Source organism: Channa argus, chromosome 4 (genome assembly GCF_033026475.1).
Source record: "Channa argus isolate prfri chromosome 4, Channa argus male v1.0, whole genome shotgun sequence".
NCBI classification, from domain to species: domain Eukaryota; kingdom Metazoa; phylum Chordata; class Actinopteri; order Anabantiformes; family Channidae; genus Channa; species Channa argus.
The window spans coordinates 17,178,356-17,194,988 of NC_090200.1; the positions used below are offsets into that span (position 1 = coordinate 17,178,356).

Consider the following 16,633-nt stretch of genomic DNA (forward strand, 5'->3'; position numbering starts at 1 on the left):
AACAATTTGCAGAGCTCAAAGGGCAAATTGTTTGGTCTTTACTTAAAATACTCCCATACTTTAGACGATTGTGGTTGCTCTCACTAGACAGAGCCATCTTATTTCCTATTTGTGATGCATTGATGTACACTATTTAAAGCTACATTTTTGCATAATCAATTATACTGTTTTGTCAGAACCTTGCCCCACCACTACACACAAGTAAAGCTAGCACAGCTGCATGAAAAAAGCACGGCTGACATTATAAATGAGTGATTAAACCATACAATATTAAATACTATTGCAATGTACGGCAAAGTAATTACTAGACATTGATATTTGTCACTTGCATGGAGATGGTTTGCAGGTATGCAAGCTATGTCAGAAATCTGTTAGATAAGAATATAAAAAACTTCAGGGGTCAAGGGTCAGCTGTCAATGATTGCCCTGAACCAGCTCAGGTGTCAGCTAAGAAAACACACAGAGAAATTATTTTGCAAGATTCTTCCTTAAGACAAGAAGAACAACAGATGACAGACTTAACAACTGTCACCAATTAGATCACAAAAGTCCAATTCTAGCTCTTGAGAGAAATGTTTTCAAACAAATGTGTATATTTAGACCAAAATACACATTGTTGAGCTGAATATTTTCAAGTCAATAGCTCTGCTTAAACTGTACAATTCATGTCTCCAAATTCTGTTCATAAATAGAAGATTTCACATTTTGCCAAGATCATCAAGATATGAATACTGATAAAATTACAGAAAATATCATTATATATTTGTTGTCAATATCACACATCTCTACCTTAAACGCATTTCTTATAAAGTACAGTAGAATGAGGTAGATCTGGATGCTGACCAGAGTGTAGGGACACACAGTGACACAATGAGGTCTTTGCCACTCACAATAACCCAGCATTTTAAAGACATTTAGATTCACTTGAGGAAAGCAAATAAATTCAGTTTATAGTTCATTAAATAAATTTGCATGTTCAGTGAACAGCGCTCAGGCTATACAAAGGGTTTTAACACACCAAGCACAAAAGCACGTGAGCATTGTGACTACTCTTCTGAAGTGTTTCAGGAGGGGCAAATTAGGTTCAGTTCAGTTCTTTACTCACCATAGAGGTACTGTCGACAAAGTACAAAGAACATCATCTTTTCTGTAGCCAAAATAATTCCATGAAAGGAATTTTTGGTAAAATGGTCAAGAATGGTTGTGAGACTCTTTATCCTTTAATCAGAGTAAATTAAATCAGACAGACTTCTCTTGTGGATTAGTCATTGGAATGGGAACAATGCTAGTTTTCCTATTTTTCACCAAGAAAAAAAGTTGTAGTTGTAGACTTAATTTGCCTTTCTTGACATTGCCTGCCTTGTGATGTGACTATTTTATATGCCCACATTGATATAACCATGCTGAAACAATATATCATTTAACCTTATGTAGCCCAGTGATAAATTTAAATATTTAAAATATATTAAGTAATTAAATAGATAAATAAACAAGGTTTGTTAGATAAATTAGATAATTAGATGTTAGATAATTATTTACAAATGCACAGATAAATAGGTAAAACTGGGTCAAATTGTATATTTTGTTATATTTGTTGTAAAATGTTTCTGATATAAAATGTTGAATTCATGGGTTAAAATGTTTAAAATGTTTTGCTGTATGTGGTATCTTTTTGAGGCGATAAAGTAGGATTTTATTTTGTTAACGGAAGTGAATGTGAACATGCGCTGAGAACGTGATCAAGAGAGAGCGAGAGGATGTTAACGAGCTAACGAGTTAATTGGAAGGGAAAAGTTTGAAGCTGTACATTAGTAAACCTTTGGTAACAGTTTTAGATTGTCAGCTCGATAATCTGCAAGTGTATAGTTTTATTTTCTGATGGACTAAGTATTTCAGCAAGAAATACGAAGTGTTTAGTTTATCAGGAGAGGACCTGCTCATCAATCCGATGAGCAGTAGTAATAGCGTCAACCGATGGAGGCAGCTAGCTAACCTAGGTACACGTGTCGTGTTGAACTGTTGCTGATTTGGAGGACAGAGACACGTTTGGACAGGCTCTACAGCTCTACAGACGTCTGACTCGGAGACAACGACAGAGGGAGTCGCAGGATTGGTTGGATACATCGCTCACGTGTGAAAAAGCTATCACATTTTATTTTGTTTGTTGCTCATGTTGGAGTGAAGCGGCCACTGAGTTTTTGGTCACAACGCCCCCCAGCACCGACTCAGGCCTGCAACTATTTTTTGGTTTTATTAATTGATTGAGTTTTTGATAAAAGGACAGTTAAAACTTATGTGACTGAGGTTAAACAGCCCTGAAGGGTAAATGTATTTTTTGTTCTGATACTGTGCCATATATTTGACAATATATTTTATTTGGGAATAAGGAATGTAAACATTTTAAGTTATTACATATTTATATATCTTTTTATTTTTACTTTTTTATTAAATAGGGATTTAAGTTTAAACTATAACTGTTTGTGATGTTATTGCTTCAATAATTTCAGATAGATATCCCAGTTCTAAAAAGATTTCTTAAAGGGTGAGTACACGGGTATTTGAAGTTAGTAATAATCTACTTTTACAGGTGAAACTCAAGACTATAAAAAATATTCAAGTAATCAAAAATGTGTTTAGCGCTAAGCAAAAGAACTCAGGGCCCCTCATACACTTAAAGGAGAGTAGACGGGCTACACTTACTCAATCAAAATATATTTAATTGGGTGAGTTGTCATTTCTTAAAACCTCAAATTCAGTTTATATTACCATTCCCCAAAAAACATGTCTCAGATCCTACGAAAACTATGAGGCTTTTGTAATCTCTGAAAAAATAAAGGTCTCCTTTTGCTGGTTGACTGCCGCTAACAGCTCAAAACTAGAAAATCAAACTCTGAAATAAAAAGGTATGGGATAAGAAGGTGAGAAAGAAAAATAAAAATAATATAGCTAAGAAGAGAAGACAAGAACCTGCAACTGATATAGCCCAAAACAAACAAACAAAAAAGAAATTATTAGTAAAGAGATGTATTACAATATCCAAAGCTAGCTGGGACTATCATAAGTAATAAAAGTAGCAGTATTTCCCAGTGCATGGAAGCCTGACATTAAACTGAGACTCAAGGGAAAAATTCTTCTATAAGCTTCTTTTTATTTATTTCTTGATACATCATGAAACTACTGAAAACAAACAAGACCTGTCAGAAAACCACCTGACATCTTTACAGCACTTTTTTAATATGCTTGTGATTTTCTCAGATCAAAACCCATGATGGACAAACACTACAATTATCTCAGAGAGATGACAGCTGCTGTAGACAATACACTGTCATTGAGCGCTGTATTATTTCAGCTAGATATGACTGACACATCATGTCAGATAAATGTTTCATGGACACACACACACACACACACACACACACACACACACACACACACACCTAATATAAACGCTGTCTGAGACTGCAATTGGGCCTATAGAAATCTGAAACTCTCACCTGAAACTCTTCAACATTCCCATCTAAGATAATTTACAACAGACACTGTTTAGTCAATATGACGAAAGAATATTGTGACCCCTAAGTGGAAAATCTATCATTTTTTGCCAATTAGAAATATGGATGTAGACAATAAAAAATAATGGTTTGCATTAAAAAAGAAAAATGCCCTACATATATAAAAAAATGTTCACATGATAAAAAGAGCCACCCTTCAAATTAAAATGTGCCACTGCTTATAAAACAAGGTCACTTCAAAATATAAAACTATGCTTCAAATTAAAAGCCACTTAGCCTAATGTGGCTAATGCAAAGGGAAGATATCAGCTCTGTATTGAGTGAGTTGGGAGACCTTTTGAAGTACTTTATATAATATTTGCTTTTGGAAATGTATTCAAACATGAGTAATCCCACAACACCATCATCATGTATTGACAATATATAAGTTCCTACCATTTGTACATCATTTGTTTAAACTACATCTCTTTCTCCAAGCCTGAATCACTAACATAAAGCAAAGCTTCAACTTTGTATATTCATCATAACAGAAAATATATATGATTTATAATCTGAAAATCAATTCAGAATAATTACAAAACACAAAACATTTCTATGTGGACTTATTTCTACCCCAACATCATTAATAATTGTTTAGAGATATACCAGACGTATGGTATGGTGACATGTATCACATCTTTTTCCGCCTTATGCCCTGTCACTCTTTAACGCCTTGAAGCACATAAACATGATCCATACGTACCTCTAGGTAGGGTACGGGAGCGATGGACGGGAAGGGATATTCCCTTAGGTGTCTCCCCTCATCCAGAAACTTGCCAGCCTTGCCATTATAAGCTGGCTGGAATAAACCATAGTTGAGTACATCCTTGAGGCTCTGGTTGAGAGTACACAGGATCCGCTGCTTGGACAGCCAGATAGGAGCATCCACATTGAATTTCATACATTTCTATGGAGACAAGGGTAAAAAAAAAGGAAGAAGGTTAACCCATGTAATTTTTCTAAATGTCACATATTGCACTTCTATCAAATTAAAATACTTAGATTTTTTTACTCATTCACACAAATATAAAATGGAGGTGCTGAAAAATATGGCAGAATATTAAACAGGATGTCTTTTCTCAGAGAGGCATTTATTGAACTTGCAATGTCTTGCCCAGGGGAGATGAGAGGCCTTTTATTGTAATGAACAATTCGCATTGGTCTAGTAGCATTTCACCATTATCTATCACTTTTCACAAAAGGTCAGCCTGAGCCACCGGTAGTTACCATACTAATATAAACAAAGCAATGATATAAACAAAGCCCTTCTAGAAACACACATTTTTCAGCAAAAGAAATTAGAATCTAGATGTGAGTCTGCATTATTCATGGCCTGAAAATTAAGCTGGCCAATAGCGCTGTCTCTAGTCATAAATGCAACTGTTCACAGGTATGAATGCCAGTGGTTAAAAATGTAAAAAACAGAAATTTCTTCATTTTTATAAACAACTGTATGTTTTAGAAACAGACTGAAAGCTTTCATTTAACAGAATTTCTCTTTCATAGTTTGTATTCCTTCTTCCATAAATGATTTACTGAGATAAGGTTGGTTAACTGGCAACTCAGGCTAACAAACAAGATGTATCATGTTATCTTTATAAAATAAAATAAATCAGTGGTCAGTTTTTCCATTTCTGCGTTTCAAGGACTATGGTTATTGTTGAAAAGCAGAACACTTCCCTGTAGCTACCACATTGTGGAGCCTGAGCCACAGATGGTAGAGAGAGACAGAGTGAGTGAGGGGAAGTGTGCAAAACCCACAAGTAATAAATCAATCACTGCTGGCTGCAATATCGATTCAGAACCTCAACTCCATCCTGCTCACCACCGCTATGCTTCTGACACTCAGACACAACTGTTCTTCTCATGACAACACTGCAATTAACAACATGCAAACACACAGCTCTGCCTGACACATTAGCTCATAATAAATTTAGTTATATGACATAAAACCATGTAGCATTTCTACATTTGAGTTTCTGCATTAAGGAGTGGGATTCTGACTTTACAAAAACACAAGTAAACAAATATCTTAATAAAAATTTTCAATTCAAATAGCCGATGCAGAGAAAAAATATTCCATTTCTCCAGCTTGGGAAGTAAAATGCTGAAAACAAAAACCAGTCAATTGTGTTTACAATTGAGTTAGACACATGATGTGAATAATAGACAGGTAGGAGACAATGATGCCATGGAGTCAGTGACTGATGCTGAGTATAGTCATGCATATTATGTTTCTCCTATGGTATTACATGCATGGCAGGCCACAGTGCTAACAAGACCCCATGCCATGCCTACATGACAGGCATTTTGAAAAATGTAATACCATTCAGGATACTCTCATTTGGAAATAATCATTTGCATTTGCTCAGGGGCCTCTGCTTCAATTCGACCCACTTGTAACAGCTCTAGCTTAAAAAAAAAACAAAAAAACAGGAACACATTAAAACATGAGTGGGTGGGACATGAGAACACCACTTTTAATGGTCTTTATACATTCACAGATGTTTATGGAAACAAGGTGTTATCATTAATGAATCTTCCAGGCTTCCACAGGTTACAGTAGGTTTGTGATATATTTTTCCAATGAACCGTAATGTCACTGTATTTGTATGTTTTCCTTAACTTTTAGTATGTTACACATTATGATTTTTAAGTTATCTAAATGTGCCATTTCTCATAATGCAACAAACATTAGTAAAACGTAAGTTGTTTGGCTGTTAATGCTAACATGAGCATGGCACCAGCTAAAAAGTGACAACTAGGGGATGATGAGCTCAACATATTGATGTTTTTTCTCCAAAACTCTCCAGAAATGAAAATGAAGAAGAGAGACGAGGTAGATGTAGGAGGAGCTATTAGTATATGCATCAGTGATGCAGGCATACAAGCTATGGTCAAATGTAAGGTGCAAGTGAAGCAGCTGATATAAAACATAAACATGTAGCTGTGATCCAACTGAGTTTTATAGCCCTAAATATAGTCACTAGTTTTATCAGACTACCCATGGTATCCTAAGTTCCAAATTGTTGACCTAATAGGTTTTTTAAAAAGTTTTAAAGAGTTTCCGATGGACACATTTTCACATCGGTTCAGTATGCGAAAAAAGACCTTGGGAACAGGATGGAGGGACAGCACTTGGGAGCTTATAAAAATATATGAATAAATTGGCCCCTTGTGGGAGAACTTCAGTGAAACAATAGTATTTTTTTTCAACACCAAGAAATTTTAAGTGCAGCAATGAGACATGCATGCTGTGTTCATTGTTTGTTCATTGATTGTTTTAAATTTCTGAGGAATTCAAATTGTAGGTTGCGCCCACTTAAGAGTTTATTATACTCTTATTTAATATATGTCATTATGTGGATTTAATCTTTTCATTTAAATATTCTTATTAGTTTATTCCTTTTAGATTGATTGTTGTTCTTATTCTTTTATAGTCAGGTAATACATTTTACTTCACGTACATGAAAATTACCAAACAAAAGTCTTGTGATTTGTGAGAAAAAAATAGTGAAATAGCACATGTACACAAAACCTGTATCATCCTTTTGCTACAGTACCTGAAACATTTTCTAAGGCAAACACTGTTATGCATTTACTGGTTTGATTAGTTCTCCATAAATGTTTCCAGACTTAAATCTCTTAAATAAAACTAAGCTTGTGAGATGTAGTCTGGCTGCTTGGGCTATCAAATCTAGCCATTAATCGATGTATTTACTTAAAGCCAACAAATTGCTTATGGTACTTATTGTAAACTATAAAGACTAAGCTGGGCTAACCTCAAACTTTTGCTCTGAGCAGTGACAGCCCCACATTTGGTCATCAATTCCATTGGACGTCTGATGATAATGCACAGTGTTTTATTATTAAAGCCTACTGGTTCCCTATCAGCGCTTCCATTGTGGTTATCTCAGAGTAATATTTACATTCATCGTGAATAGTTCAAACAGTACAGTGAGTATTTCTGAGTCGTGGGGACAATACACCACAACGGCAATCTTCATGACCATGCACAAAAACACAGGGCTATAAATCTCTGTTTATCCATGAAGATGGCATGGGGAGCAGCATATCAAGCATTCTCATCTTTTACTAGCTACTTGTCTAATGTACTGTCATTGAATAAAAACCTAGAAAACACAAGGTATATGATAGGAAGATGTTTATCCTCAGATGTAACAGAAGCAAAATCAAATAGAAGCAACAGATTCATTCTGAAAGGTGGTGTTTTTTATTACAGTGAGATGCAGTGGAGAGATGAAGACACTGAAGCCTGAGGATTAAGAAAGTTACTTGGGACAGTGTTGTCACAACTGGGCAAACCTGTCATTTACAAAGAGCCATACAGCAACAAACACATACACTAGAGCTTGAAGACAAATAGTATCAAGTCTCATTAAGGCTTAATAGGTTGGAACATTTATTATGTTTAATTTTCTTGGCATTGTGGATGTGCAGCTTTGAGTTTTAGTATGAGTGTGATTTTGTTAAGCCATGAAATTAAATACTGAAATTCAATATTTACTGAACATTATATGTGATTTAACACTAAGATTTCCTTCCTAATTCTATTTTCATACTACTGGAGATCAACGCCTAGAAAGTTCTCCTTTTAACAATAATCCATGGCAAAAGCCTCTATCAAGGTCCATCTTGGCTAAACGTCATTTTATGTATGTTATTAGCTCTGTGTACATAGGACTTTTGATTAATTAACCTTAATCAAAAAACACTCAGAACTATCAAAGTCACTTTCAAGAGTCCCTAAGTAATTACAGAATGTAATAATCACTACATACATACATGCTAAAACAAATAAATTAAAAAATGAAACAAAATACAGTGCCACTAAAAAATGTAAGCTGTAACAAATTAAAAAAAAGGCTCTTGAGGCAAACATCCCCTCCTCTTTAATAATGGCTTTGAAAAAACCTTTAAAACCTATCACCTCCAGGATGTGCCAGAGCACTGTTAAATCGCTGAGCAGACGTTGGCAGAAGTTACAATTTTCTATAGCTGAGACAGCAAAATACATAGGAAATAAAACAAGTCCCTTTTGCTTAGGTTAAATTTAATACATAAGGAAAATAACATATTTAGGCCTCTGTGACATGGAGTGTCTCACACAGCTTCTAATAAAACACTGTTGCACAGAGAGGCATTCATTATTTATTAATGCGGGAATGACTCAAAACAAAGTGTGGACATCAATGAATAGAAAGGGACTTTTATTTTAGATATCAGACATTCTCCTTTTTACAGGTTTATTTATTTATTTATTGTTTTTTTTTTGAAACATGTTTTCATATTCGGTAGTATAAGATCTGGATCTGATGGGTCATTCACGTATACAAACTCAAAAGACTGGCTTAGTGAGAACTGGCTTTGTGGCGTGCACCCCCATGGAGCTTAAAATTTTCAGAAAGAGCCCAGCTATACTACAGGGGAAAGAAATTGTAAGCTTCATCAAAATGTTCTCTGAGCAACATTCATACGAGAGCCAATCATGATCATCTGAACTCCAGCACACATCTTCAAATAGTGGATAAGCCAATCAGCAGTGTGTTTCCTAATGCTTTACACCATCAAATAAAGTTGAATTGAATTGAATTGAATCTCTTTAAAATGTTACCTAACATAAAAAAAAAACACTCAAGAATGATTTACAAAAACAAATCACTGCCATTGCTGCCAGTTAAATGCTCAATACAACATACACACAGACCTAATGGATGTGTTCGATTGGTGGAGCGCTTCGTGTCATCTCTCATTGTACAAACTAAAAGCTTAGCATTTTCAAGCATATATTTAAAGGAACGTTTTGAAACCCTATGGTGTGTTTTTATTTTTCTTATCAGACCCTTTTTTTCTTTTTCCCTTTTGCAAATAACCTTGATTTTGGTTCTCAATGTGGCAGAATAAGTATGATTATGTAATTGTAGGCCCTTGAGTCTGTGTGCACCACTTGTCCTTATTGAGCACTGTTTGCCTTGAAGATTTGTGTGTAAATGGAATTTGGGAGAACCCAGATAAATAAAAATGACGCGAGAACAAAACCTTGACACCTCACACGTTGCATGCTGTCCACTAGGAACTCAATAGTACACTAACGTACATGTATTTCTAGAAGTTTTCCAAAACAAACCTATACGACTTATGTTAACATTTCAATAACTTCATTTTAGTTGAGCAGGAGAATGCACTTAAACAGTTCTTAGATCATAAACAAAAAACAAACTTTACCTTATCCCTGTGTCTGTCAAGTCAGAGGGGAAGGAAGGGACATTCCCAGGAAATATACATAGACTGAAGCAGATGGGAGTCTGTATTTCACTTGAGACAACCACAGCATTTGCCAGTAATGGAGACAGTACAAGCAATATACAGTATCAAACATTTCACAAAAAGGTGGAAACCACTGTTACATGTATGTGGTCTTAATTAGAATGATGGCAGTGCCATGTTGCACAGAAATGAAATTAATGTGGATGAAAAAAAAAAACAGAAGATCTGATGAAAAAGAAATCTCTCCAAATCTATTGCCATTACAGTATACGGTAACTATCATATCAGCAAGTACTAAAATGTGAGTGCTGCTACTGTACAAATGTGATATTGATTCCTACTGTCCACTGCATCATGTGTCCTTTCCTACAGTACCTCATTCTATCTGATAGTACAGCACTGACACTGTTTTGGTAGCCAATGAAGTATCAACTATAGCAGTTTCATTTAAGGCCAAAAACCTTATTTCGTTATGAGGACTACAGTATTTGTTGTTAACACTAAAACTGGTGACTGTAATTATTATGTTTAGGACAGGATTGTCTTTAATTTAACATCAAGAGGAGTTATTTTGCACAGTAATACTTAATGAATGATTCAACATTCATGTCACCCTCATCTCCTTAGACTCAATTAACACCTGATTACCAATGGTACTTTAATTTGCATGAGCCTACTTGATAAATACAGGATAATAAACATGTACCAAACATGCAAGGTAAAGTATCATCCAGCCATAACCACATCCACAACCCTAAAATTATATTTAAAAGGTTTACCAGTAAAAAACCCACACCACACAATGATTCTACATGGCCAGAATGGAACGGAAAAGCTTGAAAAACTATGTGGTGACCCCTGACTTACACTTTTACTACTGCAAAGTAACAAGCGGTAATTATTAATTCTCTATTGCAGGAAAATAGTTTGACAAATATCAACTACACCACAACCAACATCATTACACAAAACTGTTTCTGTATCACAGAATGAAAAATAATTATAGAAATACTAGAAAGATTAATATTTATGAATTTAATGTTTAGGCCAATAGCGACAAATCAAGATGGGACAGTTCAAAGGAAGAAATAAAGTACATGGATGAAGTGAACAAGATGACAGGAGGGTAATAGTGTGTCATAATCCTTATTATTTAAAAAGTTTTGTATAATTAGAGTAGCACAGTGGTAGAGTGGTTGCACTGCATCCGTGGCCCACTGCGGCCTTTCTGTGTGGAGCTACCCCCCACAGTCCAAAGATATGCATGTTAGGTTAATTGTAGGCGTGAATGTGAGTGTGAATTGTTGTCTGTCTGCTTACTGTATGTGACTCTGTTTTGACCCTGAGAAAGAATGGCGACCTGTCCAGGATGCACCCCACCTCTCAGTTACTATCGGTGGTGTGGGGATAGCATCCAGCCCCCCATCTTGACAAAATAAGTTATCAGTCCATCCTATCCATCCAGTTACAGGATGGATAGGGTAACATAATTTATTGTGTGACACCCCAAAAGACATCCCGAAAGAAATCACATAGTATTTCTTGGATGCTAATTATAAACATTCACTCATTAAATATTCACAATATTCCTGCCTTTAATTGAAAATATAAGATATTATTCTCCATGTGTAAACAGCAAAAGCTGTTATTAATTATTTTTCTTGATGTCAGATCAGTCAATACCTATAACTTCAGCACATTACTGTATGTTGGTCTGACATACCTACTATGTTCCAAAACTAATGATTTTGTAGTAATTGTTTGAGTGGTTTAATAATAAAGACAAACACTGTGCTCAGCTGACCGGACATTGGTACAGTAATTGATATGTATTTTTAATTAAAGGTTTTAGAGACTTGTCTTTGCTCTGCTTGCCTCTTTATTATACATTTATTTTGCTGTTCTGCGGCACACATGGACATATGTGTTATCTTTTTGTTGCTGTTCCTTAGTGGAACTGAAAACATGGGTCTTTTCCTCTAAATAATCTCTATCTCTATTCGTGACTTTGAACTGCAATGCAGAGCCAGCCAAACTGGATATAGCATTCAAAGCATGATACAGAAAGAGAGAGCTAAGTGCGGTAGAGAGAAAGAAAAACAAATGGTGTGACTGACTCAGAAAGACAGAGAGAGACACAGAGAATGATATTGAAGAATACCTTTAACACCAAGAAAAATAGTATAGTTACTGAGCATGTGTGTGTGTATATGTGTGTATATGTAGAGACATGTACATACCAGTTGCTCAAATGAGATTTTGACAGCACAGTGACAATTCTTGCAAGGAATTAGGTTGTAGAGACTCTAGGGTGATAATTTACTGTCAATAAGATGTCATTTCATTACCTAGTGCACACCACATACACAGTACAAGGAGACAAAAAGTCAATTATCACAGCCATTATTGACTTATTGTACTGTACGTACATGTACTATATTATATACTGTATATAATATATATTGACAGCAGTGTACTTTGAGACTCAATTGTTTAACAATAGTGTAACATATTTGCCAAATTATCAAACATTGCCTGGCAATGGTTTTAGTAGTACCTGTTTTCTGCCTGAAAACACAGAGTTTGTCAGTAGGTACACATGAATGTCTACTAGCTAAATCCTCAGTGAAATATAAACAGTAGACAGTAAACCAGACAGTGATGCCCCTCTGTTATGTGCCGTGCTCAACCATGCATATCTGCATTCTCCTCCTATAAGGCCCCATTCATGACCCCGTGTTTACAGGCTGCAACAGTTTCACAACAAGCCTCAAAATGAAAAGCAAACTGCCACAACTGGAGGATCAAGAAAATGTTCAATTGAATGTACACCTAGTACGAATAGACTGGTATTCATAAAATTGCTGTGTGTTATTCTGTATTCATATTACAGTATGTATGTATGTACACATATTATAAACAGACTGTACATAATCAACTGTATATGGCAGATGCATTAGTTGGTTTTATAGATATGTATTTTTTATGTTTAATCTAGAAAAAATAAAATAGAATAATAATGACTGATAAAGGCAATCTGACATGTGACACAAAAGCTAAACTTGGAAGACAATAAAAGCTACAGGGGTGTTTGACTGCTATATAAGAGCATATATGAGCAGAGAAATAAGATACAGAAGCTTGCATGTGTTTCAGTGGAGAGGCAGTCATGTGAGAAGCTGCATTAGGCTGCAACGATGTGGCTGGAAATTACACTTAAGCTGCAATTTTTTTCATGAGGAATGCTGAATTGCATTTTTCTGCCAAGGTGCACAAGTTGGTTGTATTCCTGTTTGTTCACACGAACAGCCTGTGTGGTCTCACATGTTTATCAATGTCTTTCGATGACAAACACATTTAGACACTGGTTGAGATCAGACACCCTGGGGTAAATCATTCATCTCGTCACTTTTCCACTCATCTTCACAGTCTTTTATCAAAGGCCTTCATCTTCTGTCTGTTTAAATTAGAGACATAAGTGAAGGATGATTGAACAGGAGTCTACAGGCTTGAGGGAGGAAATGAGAGACAAATAACAGGAGAAACTTGCACGGTATTATGGGATAATAAACATAGGATGAGTGAAGGAAGGCATGTTTTCAATTAACACCGTACTGGATGCTGTACTGGAGGCTAGGAGGTACCTGGTGGCCTAATGGTTTAGGGGCACACTGCAGAAATGCAGTGTTTTCGATTTGGTTCCTAACCGTGGGACATATGTTGAGACAAAACACATTGCACTCAGAAGGCCTGGTCCGACTATAGATTGAATTTGTTTCAGTGGGAAGTAAGAAGTACAAAAAAGTCACCTAAGTGAAAACGAACATCACGTCATTCCACGTGATCTGGAATGAAAACTTCTAAAATCGCCTTACTAATTAAGATATGATGTTTGTGTGTTTATTTGTGATTATCCAAGGGAGGATGATGTATGGAGCAGGACATGACTATCATATCTCTAAAGGCACAGATGGCATCCAGTCACAATAGAAACAGACAGGGCATTGTTGTTGCCTTTTAGCAAGGAGTGATGCATCGACAGAAAAGAGAAAGGAGAGTGAAGCATAGTGGTGAAGTGAAGCAAAGGAAGAGAGAAGTGCTGAGATGATTGAGTGTAATGACTCTCAGACAACCCTGTCTCCATCTCCCAAGACCTCTGGCTGTTGCTGCCCCGATGACATATGTGCTAATTAACAGTGCCGAGCCTGCAACTGGATGTAAGTAGAGCTACCCCTTTATCAAACCTGTAAAAGGATAATACAGATAACTAGTATAGCTAACATGTTTTGGATCATACTTTGAATAAGTTTATCAAGATAGTTCTACTCTATATAGTATGTGTGCCTTTTTGGCTTTGGTTTATTTGACTGACTGACGGACTAAATGAACTTTGTCTCCTCATCGTATCCTTGTCTGGCTCTCTCCTCTTTGGGTACCCCAGAGTTTGGCCAAAATCCAGGGCAATAACAGATGCATATGCTTTTCTGTCTCAATCTGAGCATTCTGTAGGAATAGACTCGGCACTGGGATATAAACGCTGTTTCATCTTTCAGTCGTCCATATTTCATAGCACAGTTAAAGCAGCGATTTATAATAGATAAGCAGAAAGAGGTAGCACATGTTAGTGCCTGATGTGTGAATGAGTCTTTCTCTTTTATACCTCCCATTACTAAGTCCATTTCTCTCTGCTTCTCTCTCATTCTTTCTACATTATGCTTATCTCAGTATGCTACCAACAAAGATGTTAGATAAACATAAACAATATTTTCACAAAGTATCTAAATATAGCCTTCTGTATCTACATGCTTATCCTGTTTCTACCTCTTCCATAGCTTTAAAGAGGTGCTGCAGGCCAGGTACATATTTCAATAAGATTCAGTGATCAACCGGCCTATTCAAGATCTAGAAAAACTGCAACATTCAATAAGGCCAGGTAAGGTAAGGCCAGGTAATTTGATAAATTCTAAGCCAGAGAGAACTTGTTTTCAGAACACAAGCATAGCAGAAGCCATAGCAAAACTACCACACGCCTACACACCACATTTACACTAATAGAGGAATGCAATTTCACATCAGAAATGTATGCAACAAACAATATATAAAACTTTTGTCAAGCCACATTTCTGCTTTATTTGGGGCTGAATGACCAAGTGAATGACATTTCTTGTCCACTGGATTGCAGAGCAGAGACGTTGTGAAGTGGGAGCTGAACTGTCTCACAAACAGTTTCAAGTTTCTCAGAAAACTGAGGAATTAGAATGAGGAATGGAAATCAGTCAGTTTGAGGAGGTATAATTAAAAGTTACACCGGCCCAAATTCAAATTTGTTAGCTGTTCACTGGCGTGTAAAGTGAAGACAGTCAGTTAAGTGCAATTTGCCAATATTTTACACAAGTTTGTTCCTTGCTGTTTAGCCTTGTTAGTTCTATGCAGAATCTAAATCTTTCAACCTTATTTTAATCCCTTTCATGCAGCCCATGACTGTGTAACGGTGACATTGAATTAATCTAAAATTAGTATCAAAGCTTTCTGTCAGTATTTTGAAAGAAACATATCAATTTTGGATAAATGCTTTCAGTACTGTAAGTTTCTTGCATCAGAGAAATATGTTTAGACATATGTGGTGCTACAGAAACGACAGCCACCTTTTTCTCATGCTCCCATCAATGCACTGCAGCCAACCGTAAAACATTGCTGCTACAAGTGAACATGGCATGGGGACACATCTGGCTATGGACAAAATAATACAAACACAGCATGTCTCCATTTGTGTCTATCACTGTCACCGTCCACACACATTTGTTTTAGACCCCTTCTGGTAGCCACATACTACAGATGAGCTCACTCTGAACACAATCTGTTTGAGAAGGGGTATTACCAATAAACTGCTATGAACAAGTCTATCTCTTTAATCTTAAGCTCTACTGACAATGGGAAATTAAATGTGGGTCTATACACAGTGGACTTTCAAGCACATCTGCAAATCCCATAGTATAAAATGAACACACCACGCAATGGTTTACATCAGAACTATAACCACTGTGCACCCTCGAGACAAGGAGGGGAAATAGCATTGATTCACTTAACTTGGATTAATAGCCTACCATCATGATTCAGACACCTTGAAAGACACCTTGTGAACACATACCGCACACTCTACTTAGACAGAAAATGTTGAGGCTGGACTCCCTAATTATAGACAATGGTGCGTGATTCATGCTATCCATTTGATACGATTAGTTAAGTTTAATTTGTGTTCAAGACGCATGTTGTCAAGGGACCCACAACAGAAAGCAAAGGTGTGTGTGCATTGTACACTTAAACTTAATACAAGAAGTAAAAGTACTAAATTAACGTCAGTGGGATTTTAATGTCTATTTTACCGTGCAAAATACCACAGTGCATAATGACACACAGGCAAAAAACAGCTGTAAAAAGTTGATCTAACTTACAGGTATTGCTACAAGTGGGGCTATATGATCAGGGAAATATCTATTATGTAAATGTGGGTTGACAGACTAGAATTTACAGTATTTTCTTCAAGCAAATGTCCTCAATGAAACATCCATTCATTCATTCATTCATCATTGTATGAACTGCATGATGGATGTGCACAAATACAGTTCCGCTTTAATATATCCACCCTAGTCCTTGATGTGCAATGTAACTGTCCAAAATGAGAATATCTGCTTTGTGTACATGTTGTATTACTTGGTTTCAACACTGGCTGCCACTGTACCAAGTGCTAGGCCATGAATAATAAAACAACACATTTTTATTGCTTAAAATTGCAT

The 16,633-nt window shown here is 36.1% G+C and overlaps 1 protein-coding gene across 5 annotated transcripts in view; it reads right to left on the reverse strand.

The window, feature by feature from the left end:
- The window catches only part of shank3a (SH3 and multiple ankyrin repeat domains 3a), a 209,372-nt gene that overhangs the window by 113,333 nt on the left and 79,406 nt on the right, over window positions 1–16,633 (reverse strand). For all 5 annotated transcript variants that reach the window (XM_067500254.1, XM_067500259.1, XM_067500257.1 and 2 more), the window contains one exon: window positions 4,255–4,458. In XM_067500254.1, the coding sequence (XP_067356355.1) occupies window positions 4,255–4,458 (204 nt within the window). The remainder of the gene's footprint in view (window positions 1–4,254; window positions 4,459–16,633) is intronic.